Genomic DNA, 19186 nt, shown 5'->3' on the forward strand with positions numbered 1-19186 from the left:
GTTTCAATTTCCATCTTGTAGTCGTCCCTAAGCTTTGGACAGACACCATTTTACCCACTGGCCTCTATGATGTGTACAAAGCCACTCAACTAAACTAAGACCAATTGGCTTTAGTATTCACAAAGCCCATTCTTCCTTTAGGTGAATTTCCTGGCACCTGAATTGAAAGTGCGCTTGGGTTGAATTATTGCATGAGGGCCACAATAACATGCTTTTCATAACAACATGGGAATTTATTAAAAGGCGGCTGGAAAATAGAAGCACAAGGTACAATGGTAATTGGGGTTGTTATTAAAGTAGATACTTAATTTAATTGTTTTGTCTTTTAAAAGTAATGACATTAAGTCAAACCATATGGGTGCTCTCAAACAGAAGGTCTACTGACCTTTAAGGAAATAAACTTATTTAGAAAGACCAATTGGGTTCAATGAGGCAACATTGTGGACAAGAGTCCAATTGTAGCTTTTCGAGATTGGCTCATGTACTCTTTTGTCAAAAATAAATAATCTATAATATATATAGTGTATATATATATATATATATATATATATATATATATATATATATATATATATATATATATATAAAAAATGATGATAAATAACCATTCTTAGTCATAATTCCCAAATTTATAAATAAATGGAGTGCGTGATAACATTGACAGTGATGATGATGACTTTGAATGCATCCGATAAAAATGGTATTTCAAAAAAAAATATTTGTATATATATATATATATATATATATATATATATATATATATATATATATATATACACACACACATACATATATGTGTGTGTGTATATGTATATATATATACACACATACATATGTGTGTGTGTGTATATGTATATATGTGTCTATATGTATGTATATATGTGTATATATATGTATATGTGTATATGTGTATAAGCCCCCACTGCGGCTTTCCAGATGTTTACATGCACGCTGCCAGTGGAGTGTCACTGAGCCAAATTGGAGACAAAATCTTCCACTAGCCGAGCTGCCCGTTTTTCCCTCTGATCGCTTCTCAAAGCAGGGATTACAATCACCAAATGTCACGGCTGGTTGCACAGCAAAAAGCCAAGTGTGGAAGTAATTTCCCATGTTCTGCAAACTACAATTGCCTTCGTGTTTTGCTGTATTGTCATTTTAATTGGACAAAGTGTATATTTTAGGATGGGTGTTAAAATATGTGCTTGGAACATGACAGCTGGCACCGCTAAAACGATTGTCTTTTACTGTCTCTGCTGGTGATTGAATGGGTTGCCATGGTGATAAGTGGGTTGGCGTGGTGACAGGCCGATGGACAAAGGACCTGATAAGAAATCTGTCCGGTTTAATGTGCAATTGCTGTCAACGCCTCGCCATCTCTTCTGGCTGACTGGCGTGTAGCCTTGTGTGGACTGTCTCTTCTTTTTTATGTGGTCCCAAATAATTCATGCATAAGGTGGACATAACTTTGATTACCCGATTGGGATCCAGGCATGGACAAGCAGATTGGTAACAGCACTTTTACAATGGAACCCCTTTATATGGCACTGATTAATAAATATTATGAATAATTATGACCGTAATGTGATTAAAGTGGTGTCAATGCAAGGAGTGTTATCCTGTCGATTGATGACATACCGTATTTCCCGATGTATAAGGCGCAACCGCAATGAATGGTGTGTTTTCAAACTTTTTCGAATAGAAAGGCGTACCGGACTAAGGCGCACCTTTAGGTTTTCCAAATATAATTTAATAAAATATTATTTTAATTTGTTATAATTTCCATATATAATATAAAAGTGTTTGAAATATAAGGCACACCACATTATAAGGCGCTACGGTAGAGGCTGTGGTTACCCACTACTTCCTCTAAAGTGGGAAATGGAGTCGGTGGCTGTTGACAGTTGTTGTGTGACCTGTTGTGGCTTAATATTACTTCACATATAAGGCATACTGGCATATGAGGTGCAGGGTTATCTTTTGAAGAAAATCATGACTTTTGGGTGCGCCTTATACACAGGAAAATACGGTGACTAATTTTCAAATTTGAAGTCAAAAATAATGACTGTTATTGTGGTTTACAAGGGACAATTTGACATCTTCGTTTGGACTTTAGCCAGCATCATAGAATTTCCCAAATTTGATTTGCTTTTGCATGTGCGCCTTATATACCAGAAAATACGGTCCTTCAAAGTGCATTTTTTAGTGCATATTGACAAAATTCATACAATGTCTGGTGAATCCAAGTCAGTGACTTTAATTTGATGTTTTTTTTCTTTCCTCCTTTATTGTGAATTTTCACATTCTCTGAGGTCAAATTCAAGCAACAGCCCCATTCAATCAGTTCAGTGTTGATTTTTTTCTTATCTTTGACATTTACCCATTGCAATGACCACAATCTATAGACAAAGAAATTCGTGAATGACATACTGGATCTTGTTTGGTCTTTGCATTGATTACTGTGAGTAATAAGGTGGTCGATTTAGGTCAAAAGTCATCTCCCTTTTCAAAGTCAGTCAAAGTCAGCTTTATTGTCAAATATGCTAATATGCATGACATTTGTTTTGTTGTCTGGTCTCAAATTTGTCATGCACACATCACTTCTTTGTTATCCTCATTCATTCATGTGCGTACAGACGCATACACACACACACAGCCACACAAAAGTGACTGTGCCCAATTAGTTTATTAGCAGTCCGCTTGCTGGAGAAATGCCATGGTAATGAGTGTAACTGCTTCACTGTGTTTCTTTGTGTGTATGGATTCGGGGAGCGCTGTCACACATGAAAGGCGCGGGTGCCGATTTTGAATCCAAGGTCTTTCTATTGACTTGGTGTGTGTGTTCTACGTGCAAAGTGTTTCAATTGGAAGGAAAGCCAAATCCACAATTCCCTTCTCCTCCATCTTATCTTTCTCAGAGCTTCCCATGGCGACACTGACGGCGTCCAAAATGACCGTCATGGAGGGTGAGAACATGCAGCTGTCCTGCACCACCTCTGGAGTTCCCTCGCCAGATCTAATATGGAACATGACGCTGGTCACAAACTACGAGGTCCATACACTCATTACGAATCATGAAAATGAGCCCAATGAAGCATCGTTGCCTTGAGTCATCGTCAGTAAATCAAACTAATGGGTTCGGGGTTCGGAAATTAATGCCGCTATTGTAAGAATAATTGCTCATGTCTTTTCAGAGAATTAACTCTGCACTTTGGAGTCCTTCACGCTTGTCTGATAGATGGATAATATTTGCATTTGGGGTGTTGTTTCAGCATAATTGAAGATGATTTCATATTGAAGGAGCTCCAAAGGGGAAAAATAGAAACATATATACATTAGAATCAGTTAGATTTGATATGAGTTTCTGAATTACACCGTGTCTATATTGTGTGTGTACCGTATTTTCCGATATATAAGGCGCGTCGGAGTATAAGGCGCACCCCCAATGAATGGTGTATTTTCAAACTTTTTCCATATATAAGGCGCATCGGACTATAAGGCACACCTTCAATGAATGAAAAAAAGGTTTCCAAATATATAAATGTTTCCAAATGTAAGGCACACTGCATTATAAGGCACTACAATAGAAGCTGGGGTTACGTTTCATATACCCAGCATGGACCGTGCACTACTTCTTCTACAAAGGGAAATGGAGTTGGTGGCTGCTGACGGTAGTTGCGTGACATGTAGTGGCTTCACATATATGGCACACCTGTATATCAGGTCTTTTGAAGAAAAGCAAGGCTTTTGGGTGCGCCTTATACACTGGAAAATATGGTTTTTTTTGTACTGTCAATGTTTCAAGTAATCCCCTCTACACATTACATAGAGAGTGCATGACAAATTAATGAATACCCATATTCTCCAGCTTATAAGGCGCAACAGAGTATAAGTCCCACCCCAAAAGAATGGTGTATTTTCAAACTTTTTCCATATATAAGGCGTACTGGACTATAAAGCACACCTTTGATGAATGAAAAATAAAATTATATATATAAATATATCAAAGTTTTCCCAATATAAGGCACACCACATTATAAGGTGCGACACTAGAGGCTGGGATTACGTGCTTCTTCTAGAGGGGGAAATGGAGTCGTGGCTGCTGAGAGTCGTTGCGAGACCTGTTGTGGCTCAATATCACTACATATATAAGGCGCACCTGCATATCAGGGCTTTTAAAGAAAATCAAGGCTTTTGGGTGCCCCTTATACACTGGAATATAGGGAATTTTTATGTACTGTCAATGTTTCAAGTAACACTGAAACATTTTTCCGTGTCATACCGACAGTAAGAATAACTGTATAGTATACGGATCAACAATGTATGCAAAAAATTAAATTTCAGCAAATACTCTCGTGAGCGCAGTGAAAAAAAATCACACGTGTAAACGGCTTTTGAACGCACCTATTTTGACTAAAATGAATTCACGCTTCATTCCGTTGACAGATCGCGACAGCAGGTCAGATCTCCACGCTATGGTTGTCCAACTTGTCATCGTTGGACCATAACAGTAAGATCAGCTGTACCGCGCAGAACATCGTCGGCGAGAAAGAATCCTCGCAGATATTGGATATACTCTGTACGTTTGCCACAACCCCCCATCCCCTTTCTTTAAGGTGCAAAAATCCAATTAGATGAAAGTCTTCCATGCAGAGCCGCATAAGACAGACCTATGCATCTCATGCTTCACTCGCGCTAACCTTCTTTTTTTGTGTCTGCTGCTGCTGATGATGATGATCTCAGTTCCTCCAAATATCACCAAGCTGAGCGACGCCATCTCAGACCACCACTGGTGTATCCCCTTTAGTGTCGCAGGTAAGATTGCAAATTCTCCCCGTGCCTACATGGCTTTTCTTCGGGTATTTCACTTTCCTCCCACATTCTAAAAACATGCATGAGCAGTTACTGGAACGCTCTGAATTAACTCATTTTTGTCACAGGCCACATTTTAGTTATCGTTTCCCTTGAAGGGCCATTATGACACAAATCAAGAGTAACTGTGACACATCTCTTGTTCATCTTATTCACTGCCAGACGATGTGCAAAAATGTGTTCAATCCAGTGCCAGGGTTTTTGTCATTTTCACTAGAATTGCAGGACCCACGAAATATTTAGTTTTACGACTGCATAAACATTCAATGCAGCATAAGAAACCCTAGACTCTCTTCTTTCATCAGAAAAAGGAGTTAATTCCTAAATTATATATGGATGTGGAGTTACCTGAGCTAGAAATGGAGGTGGCTGTACGAAATACATTACAATACATACATACATGACAGCTAAAGCTGGAACAACGCGCTAACATGGACAAAAAGCAAATGCTGCCGCCTCGTGCGAGGGAAAAACATTGCCATCGGTGTGACCAGCGCTTTATCGGCACCCCCATAAGAAAAACCAATGTTCACAAACAATGGTCACTTTTCAATTCCCGAATAAATTTGAAAATGGCAGCGTATGAGTTAACTTACTATTAAATGAGGTTTGTTAACAAGAAAGTGTTGAGAATATCTGTTTCATTTATAACATATAGGAATAAAAAAAAAATGGTCGCCATTTTAGAAAGCATCATAATAGTTGACGTGTTCGATCTGCTTACACAGGCCACATAAAATGATTTCCTGGGCCAGATCTGACCCCCTGGGCCTTCAGTTTGACACGTTCTCTAAATTGTCCCTTTGACGTGATTGTGATCACGGCACGGTTGTTCATTTATGTGTGCCCTCCGATTGTCTGGCAATCAGTTGAGGGTGTACCCTGCCTGCTGCCAGAAGATAGCTGGGATATTCTCCAACACAGCATCTGTCCCTCGTGAGCACAAGCGGATTACAGAATGGATTGATTGATGGATGGATGAATGGATGGATGTATATTTTTATGAGGAATGAAGTCAAAACAAAAAATAGGCATTTCCCCTCCAAAATTAAGTAATTTATCTCAAACGAAAAGTTAGCTGCACATAATATACTGTTTTTAATACTCATACAGTTGCATCCCAGCCCCTTTTCTCTCGTAATACTATGACTTTTGTCGCATAAAATTGCCACTACTTTCTTGGAAATCATCCCACTTGAATCATTTTACAATTTTATCAAGTAGTACAGAGATTGGATGGATGGATGGATGTTTTGGAGAAATGTGAAAGGAGACATTTTCAGCGGCCAACAAATCAAATAGTTTACTGATTCAAAGGATTTTCAGAATTCCAAAAGCAAATCTTTATGTTTCCTAGGCAACCCCGAACCTCACATGCAGTGGTTTCTGAATGACAAAGCGGTGATGGAAGACAAATTCATCAAGACCATGATCTATGAGGTGACGGAGCGCGAGTATCACGGCTGCCTGCAGCTGGATAGCCCCACCCATCTCAATAACGGCCTCTACACGCTGGTGGCCAAGAACGAGTACGGGACAGACCAGAAACGGGTGGAGGCCCACTTTATGCATAAACCCTGGGACGGTGAGGACCCACACTTGACAGGTCATTATGTCGCACACCACATTTTAATTCTGCAAAATCCAAAGCTTTCCTGCAAGGCTTTGTTTTGTCTATGCCAGCCTGTCTGATGTGATTTTCAAGACATTCTTTTGATTATGCTTGTGCAGGAACTGACAAAGATTCGTACTACTACGGTGAGTGAAATACATGCCGAGTGTTTTCTTGAATGAATTGTTCATCCAAAAAAAGTTATAATAAAAAATTAAATAAGGGAAAAGGCGAAATCCTGAGAACATTTTTTTTTACAAGAATGTACAATTAAAAAACAAAATGTTAATGGGTGTCTCGACATTATAAGTCATTGATTTCTTTCTTTCTTGCTTTCATAATGTATCTATTTATTTATTTTTTATGTGTGTATTTATTTACCTAAGCATTTATTTATGTATTTATTCATGTAATTATTTATATACATATTTATGTATTTTTTTAATTATTTATTTACATGTTTATATTTAGTTATTTATTTATTTAATATTATTTATTTACCATTATCTATGTATTTATTTAAGTGATTATCGATTTATCTATATATTTATTCATCTATTTATCTATTTATCTATTTGTCTATTTGAGTATGTATTTATTTATTATTTAGTAATGCATTACTTATTTTTAATGTATTTATCTCAGCATTTATGTATGTATTTATTAATTATTTATTTTTTATTTGTAATTTATTTATCATTTATTTATAACATATTTATTAATTATTTATTGTATATTTATTCGTGGTTTATTTATTTATTTATTTTTGGTGCTAAGGTCTAAATTTTACGAGCATAAACCTACAACTAAATCTCGGACTGTTGATAATTTGGACTTTCTCTAAATAAAATGAACGCTTTTTTGTTTCGTAATAGTCTGACTTCAATTGAAAAAAAAATACAGTATTATATGACATTTTATATATATATATTTTTTTTAATTATATTTCATTTTTGTCAGTATTAATGACATTTAAAAACTTTTCTGCTTTTGTACTTGCTAATTTTTGCATCCTTGCACTGAGGATGACGGTTTACTGTCGCTTTCCTGCTCATGTTTATTCGAATGTCCGTTTATATATTTGTTTTGCGGCTTTGCATGGTTAATGCGTGTGGTTTTTTTGTGCTTGTGTGGTTTAATAAGCTGAATCCTGGCACTCACAAACTTGAGATGATATCCTTTATTTATTAGCAGCATGGAAAGGAAAGATGGTGTTGAGATACTTTTTTGTGGTCTAATTTGTTTTTCCCTTTTTCTCTCTGGCTGCTTCTTAACATCACCTTCTCTGGCTGCAGACTTCCCCATAGGTACTGCTAAAAATGTTTTTTTTTGTGTGGAAGCTTGAGTATGTTGATTAAAATAAGTCAGAATTATTTCATTTTTTTAATAAACAGATGGACCCACTTCAGACCCGCCAGAGGACAGAGTGGCCGTAAGTCGTCAATCAACATTCTATCCGCTGCGTTCGCTTGCTTTAAATTCATCCTTAATCGGCAGGTATATGTGGTGGTGGGCATCGCTGCCGTCGCCTTTTTCGGTTTCCTGATTATGTTGGCCATTCTCAAGTTTGGCGGAAACTCCAAGTTTGGCATCAAAGGTAAGACTGCGTTCATTGCGTGTCCTGTTTTGAGGAGATTTGAAAAGAATGTCGCGATGTTGGAGTGGAATGGATGGATTCATGAAGACGAAATATAGCCAGTTTCCCAAACAGGTATACTCGAGAAATTCTACTTTTTGTCAAATGAAAAACCCCCAAAAGTGGGCAACTTCTCTGAAACGTTTTACCTCGCTTAATCACAAAATCCAAAAGTACACATCACTCTATAGGCTCGTGGTGCATTTTGGTGAGGAGTGCTAATTTTGTCTTGCTATTTGTTATATGATAGCATTTTGACTGGTATGTTTAATCATTGCATTCTGGCACGATGCATTTTGCCACATTGCTCATTGGTTACCGTGCAGCGCATTAGACTACGTTATCGTACATTGCGAGGGTGTCAAACTCATTTTTTGCCACTGCCGGGCCAAATTGTAGCTATGGTTTCCTCTCGGGGCCGTTATGAATTTGGGGAAGTTATTAGAAGTTCTAATCCCCTCCACATATTACATATAGACTGCACGGCAAATTCATGATTCCATATTTTCCGGTATATAAGGCGCATATTTAATGAATGAAAAATAAAATAATGAAATATAATATATAAATATATCAAAGTTTGCCAAATATCAACGGTGGTTGCTGACAGTCGTTGCGAGACCTATTGTGGCTCAATATTACTTGACATATAAAGTGCACCTGCATATAAAGCGAAGGGTTATCGTTTGAAGAAAATCAAGGCTTTTGGGTGCGCCTCATACACCGGAAAATATGGTAACTTGTTTTCAAATTTGAAATAAAAAATGACTGTTATTGTAGTTTACATGGGACAATTAGAAATTTTGGTTCGGACTTTCGCAAGCAACATGGAATTTGAAAAGTTCGATTTGCCTTCGTGGGCCCAATAAAATGATGTGGCGGGCCAGATTTTGCCCCCGGGTCTTGACTTTGACACTTGTGGCACGCAGTTGTGGCACGTAGAGTTCAGGCCTGTCATGGGAAAGTATGTTGCAGCAAAAGCAATTTGTGTTGTAGCATTTTGTGTTACTTTGCAATATATTAACTTTTTGCAGTACGTGACGTTATGGTATGTTTTGTAATGGTGTGTTATGCTACATGAAGTTGTACTTTGGTGAGTACTTTGCGTTGGGTTCTGTTATGGTGTGTTACTTTTCCAGTCCGTTATGTCACATTATGGTGCTGTTATCTTAGCCGCATCCAGGAACGTGAAGTTGAGGCAATACATTTTCATATTGAGGGGGGGGGGGGGGGTTAACTTTTTTTCCTCAACACTTATTTTAATTACAGACAAAAAATCTTTTTATTTCAACATGGAACTAAATATTTTGATTTAGATCACAAAAGAAAATTGACTTCCAGTCTTTGAGGTTCCACTATAATTGCCAACCTTGTTTTTGTCTCTCATTGGAACAGCACAGTGTTCATAAAAAAATAAATAATAATAATAATAAAAAAAACAATAAAAAATAAAAACAAGGCTGTCTCTCAATGAATCCATCCAGTCCAAGTGGTAGGTGATTTTCTTATTTCTTTCCACTCAATATGATTGCCGTTTTTGTCAATGTCTCTTGATCAGCATTTGCTTCCTTCCAATGTGACGTAGTGTGTAGATTTTGGCTAATATCTTAGCTTGGCTTTCTCATTCTTTGTGAACTAAACGTAACTGCTGCACTTAACATGCATGTGTTGATTTTGTGATGGGAACTTTTAGAGCGATTCATAAAGTATAGACTTTCGACACTATGTAACCCCCTCAAAGCCTTTTCAAATAAATAGTGTGTGCTGCAGTCTCAGTTATGACAGTTGAAGTGCAATATTTTGGTCGAGATTGATTTATAGCCCTCCAGGGAGAGCTAGCGATCGTGACAGATGGGCCATGAGCTCCATGTTTGTGTTTTTACTCTGCTTCTTTCACCAGAAGCTTACAAATGTGGCCATTTGGAATGAAACGTGTTGAAGTGGCCTCGGTAATGTCGAGATATGTGTGGAAAAGAAAAAAACACGAACGTTCCTTCAAGAGATGTAGCACATGTTGTGATGTCAGAACTGAGGGTGTTACGAAGTTTTATGGATGCGGGTCAGACGACAGAAGGTGCAGAGCATATGAGTGAATGTTGAATGCGAAATTTTGCATCAAGCTGAATTAAAGACAGAAATTGCTTGTCACTGTTAAGATATAGATTTAGTAAAACATAATTTGTGTAAATGCTAAGGCCAGGATTATATTGACAGTATCGCTGAAGTTCTCAGTCCTTCACTTATTATTTTTTTTTTAGCAAAATGAAGTGGACTATATCTTTGTTGTTCAATTATTACATTTCAACAAACGACTGCAGTTTTTCCCACAACCTTTGACCCTGGTAAAATATAACAGTAAAAAATAAATATGAAAATAACAATCATTTGTCAAATTATGCCAGTGCTTCAGCCCCTCTTAAAAATGGGCTGGACACGGCGACTGATCAGAAACATTCGCACCGTACTGTATCTTGGTGACTCCACATTTCAACAATACATTTATGTTTGAGTCCCAGAGAAGCACCAAAATTTACATTTTGAGCCTAAAATACAGAGAGGTGACATGATACTACCTATATTAACTCATTCACTGCACGATGTGCAAAAATGTGCCCACTCCAGTGCCATTGTTTTTGTCATTTTCACTCAAATTCCAAGACCCACAAAATATTGAGTGTTAGGACTACGTAAACATTCAATGCAGCGTAAGACACTCTAGACTTCCTTCTTTCATCAGAAAAAAAGAGTTAATTCCCAAGTTATATGCGTCTGGAGATATTTGAGCTTGAAATGGTGACGGTTGAACAAAATACAATTCAATACATACAGTACATATTGTTGATAAAGCGCTTTAACAACAGCTGAAGCTAGAACAAAGCGCTATAACATGGACAAAAGGCAAATGCTGCCCCCTAGTGGAAGGGAAAAAACATTTCCAGAGGTCTGGCCAGCGCTTCATTGGCACTTCCCGCAAGAAAAACCAAAACCCAACACCATCGTATTTTCAATTCATGAATACATTTAGGAATGGCAATGAATGAGTTAAAATGCTAACCAGTTTGTAAACAATGTTCAATGAAAAGATCTCTGATAGTTACAAGCAAGACAGAACATTGCATAGCCTACAGACGCTGTACCACACACACACACACACGCACACGCACACACACACACACACACACACGCGCGCGCACAACATCAACAATGATGCCAGTCAAGTTGAGAATGTGAGAAGTGAGCGTATCACGCTACATGTTCTGAAAAGATATGTAAGAGGGAAAAAAGTGGTTTTGTTGTGTGTTACTGTGTGTCAACCATTTCACTGCTATCACTGATGTTTACATTATTCATAAGTTTGTAGTTATTGTGCTCCTCTCTCATCAATAACAAATGGGTGACATTTGGTAGCAGGTTGTTTCTTACGATATGCCCGATTCTTGATACACCCGGATGGTGCTTTTATGTCAGTAATGTGTGCGCTTATGGGCTTGTTGTACGAGCGTGTCTGAGAGTGATGGCAGATGGCTGCGAAATGATATCCACCAAGGTGCAACACATCACCGGCATGCCGCGGAAATTCCCAGGTCTGTTCCGGTTCATGGGAAACAATGGGAAGCAGTTACTTTATTTCTAAGTAGGATAATACCTTGTTTCTTCACGGTCCATTGGGGACCAAATAATCAAAAGCTTGTTCATAGTTCATTTTTCACCCTTGGAGTGACACCAATGGTTTTTATTTGAGTTGCTATTCGACACTTCTGGAGAGTATGACAGTCCCTCAAAGTGCAGAAGCGTTTAACCGTCCGCTTCCCGACTGCGAGTGAATGGTGCTTGCTCAAAGGCATAACTGGCTATTTTAACCTTGTCACACCCCATAAAAGTAAGCTTCCATAAAGTTGGGATTTTATTTCTCTACTCTTGGATGTTAGATCACTCTTCATCCAGAGATTCGGGTATCAGCCTGTCACACCGAGGGCATATCTGTGTTCATACCGCAGCTTTGTTTACTCTTCGGCTTTGACATGATGTGATGATAAAATGTAGGCAAATTTAGAGCAGGTTGCTGAGAGACCTTCAGAAATACAGTAAAGTCTCGTTATATCGATATTCTCGGGAGTCGGAAAAAATATCGATATAACCGGACTATCGATATATCCAATCTTGCGGCATGTACATTTTCTCCTTGCGTTCATAGAAATAGTATCGTAATAAGCAGTACTATCGATATAACCGATATCAAAACGTAACGAGACTTTACTGTAGTTCAATCATGATTAACTCTATTGTTAGATTACAAATGTTGCCATATAAATCAATATGTTTTGTATTGTATCGTATGGTGATAGATCCATGAACCAAGGTAGAGAACAAAAAGATTCTTTAATCTTCGAGACAGTGTAAAACATGTGACTCCATTGAGGGAGGACAGAGAGAGAGAGATTGCCCCCCCCTTACCTGAGGTAGTTATACAGGGGAAATGACATCATTTCAAAAGAGCTACTAGATACAAAAGTGGGAGTTCACAATCAGACTAAACTAATAAAATGCAAAAGAGTAGAAATTTAAACTTCCATCAGATGTTTAAATGACAACCAACACCATTTTTTTGTTTCCAACCAACATCATAAAAACGTTTTATAGCATATCTTTTTTTTATAGCATGTATATTTGGTCAAATGCAAAACACCAATAAAAATGACTTAGTGTCCAAAAACTGCCACAAATCAGCTCGAAACTGGGGATTTTCAGAAAGTCCACCCCCCCCTGTAGTTCGTGATGTCACGCCAGGTCGTCTTGCCTTGCTCAAGAAACAAAACAATGGGCTCACGGAGTTCAGATTTGGAGAAGATGCTTTCTTGTTACTCATCCAGTTATGAATATGATTCAAATAGTTCTGAAGAGGACAGCATAAATGTTTGCAATCGATTAAAGGAGTCCTCCCATATCAATTCAAGCCATCAATGACAGCAATGTAGCGTCCCAGAAAATGCACAAGATGGCACCCAAGCTCCGTTGGAAATGGGCTGATTTGTCTGCTGGGAATTTGTGTCAGCGAGTATCAAATAGTAGTCATGGTGCAACACACAAGGATTCACCATCACGTTATTTATGTGTTTTCCTTCTAATTTCACCATCAACACGGATCAACAAGAAGTTTTCAGACCAAAGTACCGCAAAATGCATTGTGTGTCGCTTTCTCGGTCAGTGTCAGGTCAGACAATACCTACCGTGACGTCACCAACTCAAACACCAGACTTCCTGAATGTTCAGCGCGAGTCTTATAACGTAAAATATAGCTATATGCGGTGGAATCTTTGTAAAATACGCTCAGTAGAAGTCATTTGAAGTGATCTTACAAATTATGGACACAACTTGTCCGGAGGCGTCGGTTGTTCTTTAAGGATGTGTACATAAAATCATTCTATCAATGGTTGGACAGGCACCCCATTTTCTACAACTGCAGTTGCCTTGAGATAAAGTGAATATTAATAAACCTGAACACATGTATCATAAGCCCCCCCCCCAAATTCCAACCAATAATCGAAATGACTCATGTAGATTTCAGGAAACAGCAGATAATTAATCATATATTTCAAATATTAACTCATTCACTGCCTGACGAAATATGTGTCCACTCCAGTGCCAGGGTTTTTATGATTTTCACTCAACTTGCTGGACCCACAGAACATTGAGTTTTACGACTACATAAACATTCAATGCAGCGTAATAAACCTGAGACTCTCTTCTTTCTTCAGAAAAAAAGAGTTAATTTCTAAGTTAAATGGGTCTGGAGTTATTGAAATGCGCTCCACATCATGCTTTTCAATTCCCGAATAAATTCAGGAATGGCAGTGAACGAGTTAAAAAAAGTTTGATCAATGCTCTAGTTATCCACACCAATAAAATAATGCAAATATGACCAACAAATAAAGGCAAATCCAAATATTTGGAGTTTTGACAGCGTGAGCATGCCGGTCAAGAGTACAAAAAAAAAGGTGAGAGAAAGTGAAGTTGCTGAGCCAACTGGACCAATTGCGGAAATGAAGACGAATGCTGAAGTTGACGTGAAGACAAGCTTTGGCTGTCCACACGCCATCAACGATTCATCATTCGCGGAGGTTTCTGCTTTCTCCTTGTTTGGAAAACTTGAACAGCTCCCCCTCCCCTCACTTCCTCCGACGCATCCGTGCAGCCTCAGTCATGATCGATTGATATGACACCCTCAAGGTCAACCCGACTCCACCGTAGGCCTGATGTGCTACTGAGCATGCTTGGCACATCCGCCCCCTCCCTCTCTTGTTCTCCCATCACACAAGACAGCTTTGGTTTGTCGATCGCAACGGCCTCGCTGCATAAATGGATAAAGTTATGCTCTCCAGCCTGCCGTTTTCTATCGCGCTCTTCCTCGTGCAGGTTGCGGGTGAGCTGGAGTCTATTTCCGTTAACTTTGGATTTGGATGATTCATATTCGCACCTATAGAAAATTTTCAGGCTTCTGTGAACCAAATATGCATGATTTTGGAATGTGGGCGGAAGATGAGGGATCTTGAAAAAAACTGTGAGCATATTTCAACTCCACACATGTCCAAGTCGGAATCCCCAACCTCAAAACTTCAGTGAAGCCACGAAATTACAGGTGTCAAAGTCAAGTTCCAGGAGCCAAATCTAGAGCGCCACATATTGTTTATGTTGCTCGTGAAAGGCAAATCACGCGTTACAACTTAATTATTCTTCGTAAAATTGTAATAACCCTAAGACAGGGGTGTCAAAGTCATTTTTTGCCGCGGGCCACATTGTAGTTATGGTTTCCTCTCGAGGGCCGTTATGAATTTGGGGAACCCATTAGAATGTTTAAATCTCTTCAAATATTACATATAGAGCACACAGCAAATTAATGAATAACTCGTTTTCAAATCTGAAGTCAAGAATAATGACTTTTATTGTGGTTGACATCTAAAAATATGAAAATTTGGCTCAGATTTTAGCAATCATCATGGAATTTAACAAGTTTGATTTGCTTTCGCGGGCCGAAAAAAATGATGTGGCGGGCCGGATTTGGCCCGCGGGCCTTATCTTTGACACCTGTGCCCTAAGACATTGCAAGCGTTTTTTCTACCAATCAAGCTTTGAAAATGAATGTAATACTAGTTGAACAAACAATCTTTTTCTGGATTGTGATTCTACAAATCTACTTTTATATGAATTTTTGTGTAAGTGTACCGTATTTTCCAGTGTATAAGGCGCTCCTGAGTATAAGGCCACCCCCATTGCATGGTGTATTGTTAAATGTTTTCCATATACAGTATAAGGCGCACCGGACTATAAGGCACACCTTCAACGAATGAAAAAAGTTAGCCAAAAACAATATATAAATATGTGAAAGTTTTTCAAATATAAGGCACACCACATTATAAGGCGCACAACTTTTTCTACAGGGGCAAATGGAGTCAGTGGCTGCTGAGAGAGACCTGTTTTGGCTCAATATTTCTTCACATATAAGGCGCACCTGCGTATAAAGCGCAGGGTCATCTTTTGAAGAAAATGAAGGCTTTTGGGTGCGCCTTATACACCGGAAAATACGGTAATGATTTGGGGTAAACATGCATTTGTGTGGTTGTGCTCATAACGGACCTCTGTGGGAAACACAAACTGTCATTTATGACAGTGGTGTCAAGCCCCGGGGGCCAAATCTGGTCCGCCACGTCATTTTATTCGGCCCACGAAAGCAAATCAAACTTGTGAAATGACATTATGCTTGTTTAAGTCCAAACCAACGTTTCAAATTTTCCAGTGTAAACCACAATAACGGTCACTATTTTTTACTTCAAATATAAAAACTAGTTTTTGTTGTGCTCTCTATATTTGATATGTTAGGGATTAAACATTCTAATGGCTTCCCCAAATTCACAACGACCCCCGAAACAAAACTGTAACTACAATAGTGCCGTGGCAAAAACTGAGTTTGAACCACTTGATATACGATATACGCAAGTGTGAATTTTAACAGTTGATTTTCAGTTTATATATGCCTTGCAATTTTTTCCCCGACCAATCTAGGGTGGCCCTCACCTCTTGCCCAAAGTCAGTTGAGATGCTAAGGATAAATTGAATAGACATGCTTTTTGAGGTTCTACTCATGATGGATAACTACTGCAAGCCAAATTTTGTCTTCCCGAGGGACATTGGCTTCACGCCGGCAATATTCGGTGACTATTTAAATAAGGCAAAGTCTTCAAAATGGCAATCAAATCCACCCCTCTTCATTAAAATTCATGACATGAGTATGTCAACTGCACTATTTTGGCCAGGAGGCACTCATCATGCTTATCCAGCATGGCATCACCCCCCGCCACCCCTAACCCGCCTTAAAGTATAATGAGGAGGCGTTCAAAGTACTGCCTGCGTAAATGCTGGCGCTGCCAGACAGCTTCCGGCTGCGTCAACAACATTTTTTTTTAAACCGGCAGGTGTCCTCAACAAGATGCATTGATAATGAGGCTTTAGCCATTGATCAAGATGCCGGGTGGCTAAGATGCACACACACACACACACACATACACATGCACACACATATGGCACCATGCTGCTTCCCTGAATGTGGAAAAGTGCTGGCAAAGATGAGTGCCAATAACATTTAGTGTCTGTTTGTTTTTGTGCTGTAGATTTGGAGGCCGGTGGCAAGGAGTGTGTGCGTGCATGTGCTCGTGTGCTTGTGGCGGCCGCAGTCGCACTGAGTTATTGTAGACAGCACTTTACCAGATAGAGGTTTATTGATCGATCGATTATTTGCTTGCCCGTCAGGATGTGTCTCTCATCTTAGCCACGCCTCCTCATCATTGGCTAATGCTAAGGTAAGCATCTCTGCTGTGTATGTGTGTGTGTGTGTGTGTGTCTGACAGGCTAGCGTTGCGTAGCGTGGAGACTTTTCATGAACTAGAACAGCAGTGATTGAGGGCAAACAACGCATTATTTAGTTAGTTTTTTTGGTTTCTGCATGTTCGCCCAAGGTGCATGTCCTGAAAGACTTCCGAGACCTGTCACTTGGATTTACCTCTTGTAGCTTTGTTTGTGTTTTGGTGCCAAACGTTGACAGCTCAGTATTTGTTTTGCCTTGCTCTGACATCATCAGATACCTAGAAGGATGCTGGTGGGCAAAGAAAATGCAGCTAATGAAACGGGCAGATGGTGTCATTAGAATGACAAGAAAAGCATATGGTAGGGTTTCTTGGACAGACAGGTTCTTGGCTAAGTGTGACTAAAAAGAAACGTCTCTATAGTCAAAGAGCCACGAGTTTTCCTGCTGCAATATTTGCCTTGTCTTGCGGATTGAACGCATCAAACATTACAGGATCGCTTGGTAGATGGGCTTGTTTGCATCATCATCAGCATCATCATCACAATAATAATCATAATCACAATAATAATAATAATCTTCACAATAAACATAACCGGAATAATAACAATCATAACCATAATAATAATAATAATAATAATAATAATAATAATATATTGATATATAATTAATTATTTCATTATTAATGTTATTATTACATTTATTATTAATACATTATAATAAAAAACAATGTATTAGAGCAGGGATGATATCACTTTTTTATGACCAAGTCATAATGATCCACCCATTATATTTATTGAGAAATATATTGGGATTCTTGCATTTTATGTAGATGTATATGTTGCGTATCACAACATAATTACATATAATATAAATTATAAATAAATAATACATATAAATAATAATACATATAAATAAAACAAAATATAAATTACAATAATGTACATGTTTCGCCATTTCAACAGTAGCCAAAATGGAACTGTATAGTGCCACTTAGCAGTTTTTTTTTTTTTTTTTTTTGACAACGATACTAGTGCAGCGTGTTCTACCGGAAACAAATTCCTTGTGTGTTCTACATACTTGGCAATAAAGATGATTCTGATTCTGATTCTGATTTCCTGAGTTCACTCTGACTGGCAGATGAGACAAACGCACTTTGAAAATGTCGTTGTGAAAAAAAAGTTCTTCTCCCATTCCATATGAAAGTAATACTTTTTTTCTTCTTACTTGGTCCAGCTCCCCTACTCATTTTTATACCCTATCTTACATTTAAGAGGTAAAAAAAAACGAGCGAATAATTAGGATGAAACTAACGGCGAGCTTGTTAACTTTGCAACGCTCAGTGACGTTGTTTGACGTGTATCTAATAATGAGATGTCATCTGATTGGTTGTCCGGTGCATCAATCAAGGGAACGGATTTGCTGATAGGGCTGACGTCTATTTTATTTTCCAAAACAACTCAACTTTATTTGTATAGCGTCAGTTCATGACAATGTCACATCACCCTGTCAAGCAATCTACCAATAGTACCTTGGAGATGGACTGGTCCTGATTAATAAATCTTTTTCTAAGTATTTAAAACTTGGGGTGAATTGTCTCTCAACATAACCGGAATGTTGAAAAAAAAGAAGCTTGTAGACTTTATGTGGCGCTGACTTGGTCACCTTCTATGACCTCCTTCCATGCAGTTCCCGTGGCAACCCGCCGCCATTGTCAAAAAGGAAATCATTATCACAAGCAGAGTCAATTACTGCCTTCAGACTCACAGACAAAAAAGGCATGAATCCTCCCTCACTTGGGGAGGACCCGGGTGTCAACAAAGGACATCGAAGCCCCTGTGTTCATTACCCAGAATCTTCTCAGCTGTGTTTGCGGCTGGCTTTTAGTTTTCCAGTGAGTCATTGCCGGGGAAAAATATTCTTCACTCCTTCCATTTATGACTGCAAAGCAAGCATCTGCATAGACAAAACAAATTGTTTCTTCCTACTGTGAATGTGGGAAGGACACCGCATTAGAAGGCAAATCTGTTCTATATTACTTGGGAATATTTACAAGCTTTGCTCACTCCAAGGCAAACAACAAGCAGATGCTCACCTGTTCTCAACCCCAATCGATCATCTCTTGTGTCCCACTATGAAGAAATCACTTCTCTGGAATATAAAAAGACATTTTTTTACATGGGTATACCAGAATTCTGGCTTTGCTACTCATACA

At 38.6% G+C, this 19186-nt stretch overlaps 1 protein-coding gene across 5 annotated transcripts in view; it reads left to right on the plus strand.

Annotated features, from left to right (window-relative positions):
* ntrk2a (neurotrophic tyrosine kinase, receptor, type 2a) overlaps positions 1-19186 on the plus strand; it is a 104377-nt gene that overhangs the window by 13536 nt on the left and 71655 nt on the right. For 2 of the 5 annotated variants that reach the window (XM_088994170.1, XM_088994171.1), the window contains exons 6-13: positions 2916-3049; positions 4444-4576; positions 4741-4812; positions 6227-6475; positions 6601-6627; positions 7777-7788; positions 7876-7913; positions 7979-8078. In XM_088994170.1, the coding sequence (XP_088850296.1) occupies positions 2916-3049; positions 4444-4576; positions 4741-4812; positions 6227-6475; positions 6601-6627; positions 7777-7788; positions 7876-7913; positions 7979-8078 (765 nt within the window). The remainder of the gene's footprint in view (positions 1-2915; positions 3050-4443; positions 4577-4740; positions 4813-6226; positions 6476-6600; positions 6628-7776; positions 7789-7875; positions 7914-7978; positions 8079-19186) is intronic. The other 3 variants (XM_088994173.1, XM_088994172.1, XM_088994174.1) reach the window with 3 other exon arrangements.

Source organism: Hippocampus bargibanti, linkage group LG04 (genome assembly GCF_051943395.1).
Source record: "Hippocampus bargibanti isolate YZ-2025 linkage group LG04, ASM5194339v1, whole genome shotgun sequence".
NCBI classification, from domain to species: domain Eukaryota; kingdom Metazoa; phylum Chordata; class Actinopteri; order Syngnathiformes; family Syngnathidae; genus Hippocampus; species Hippocampus bargibanti.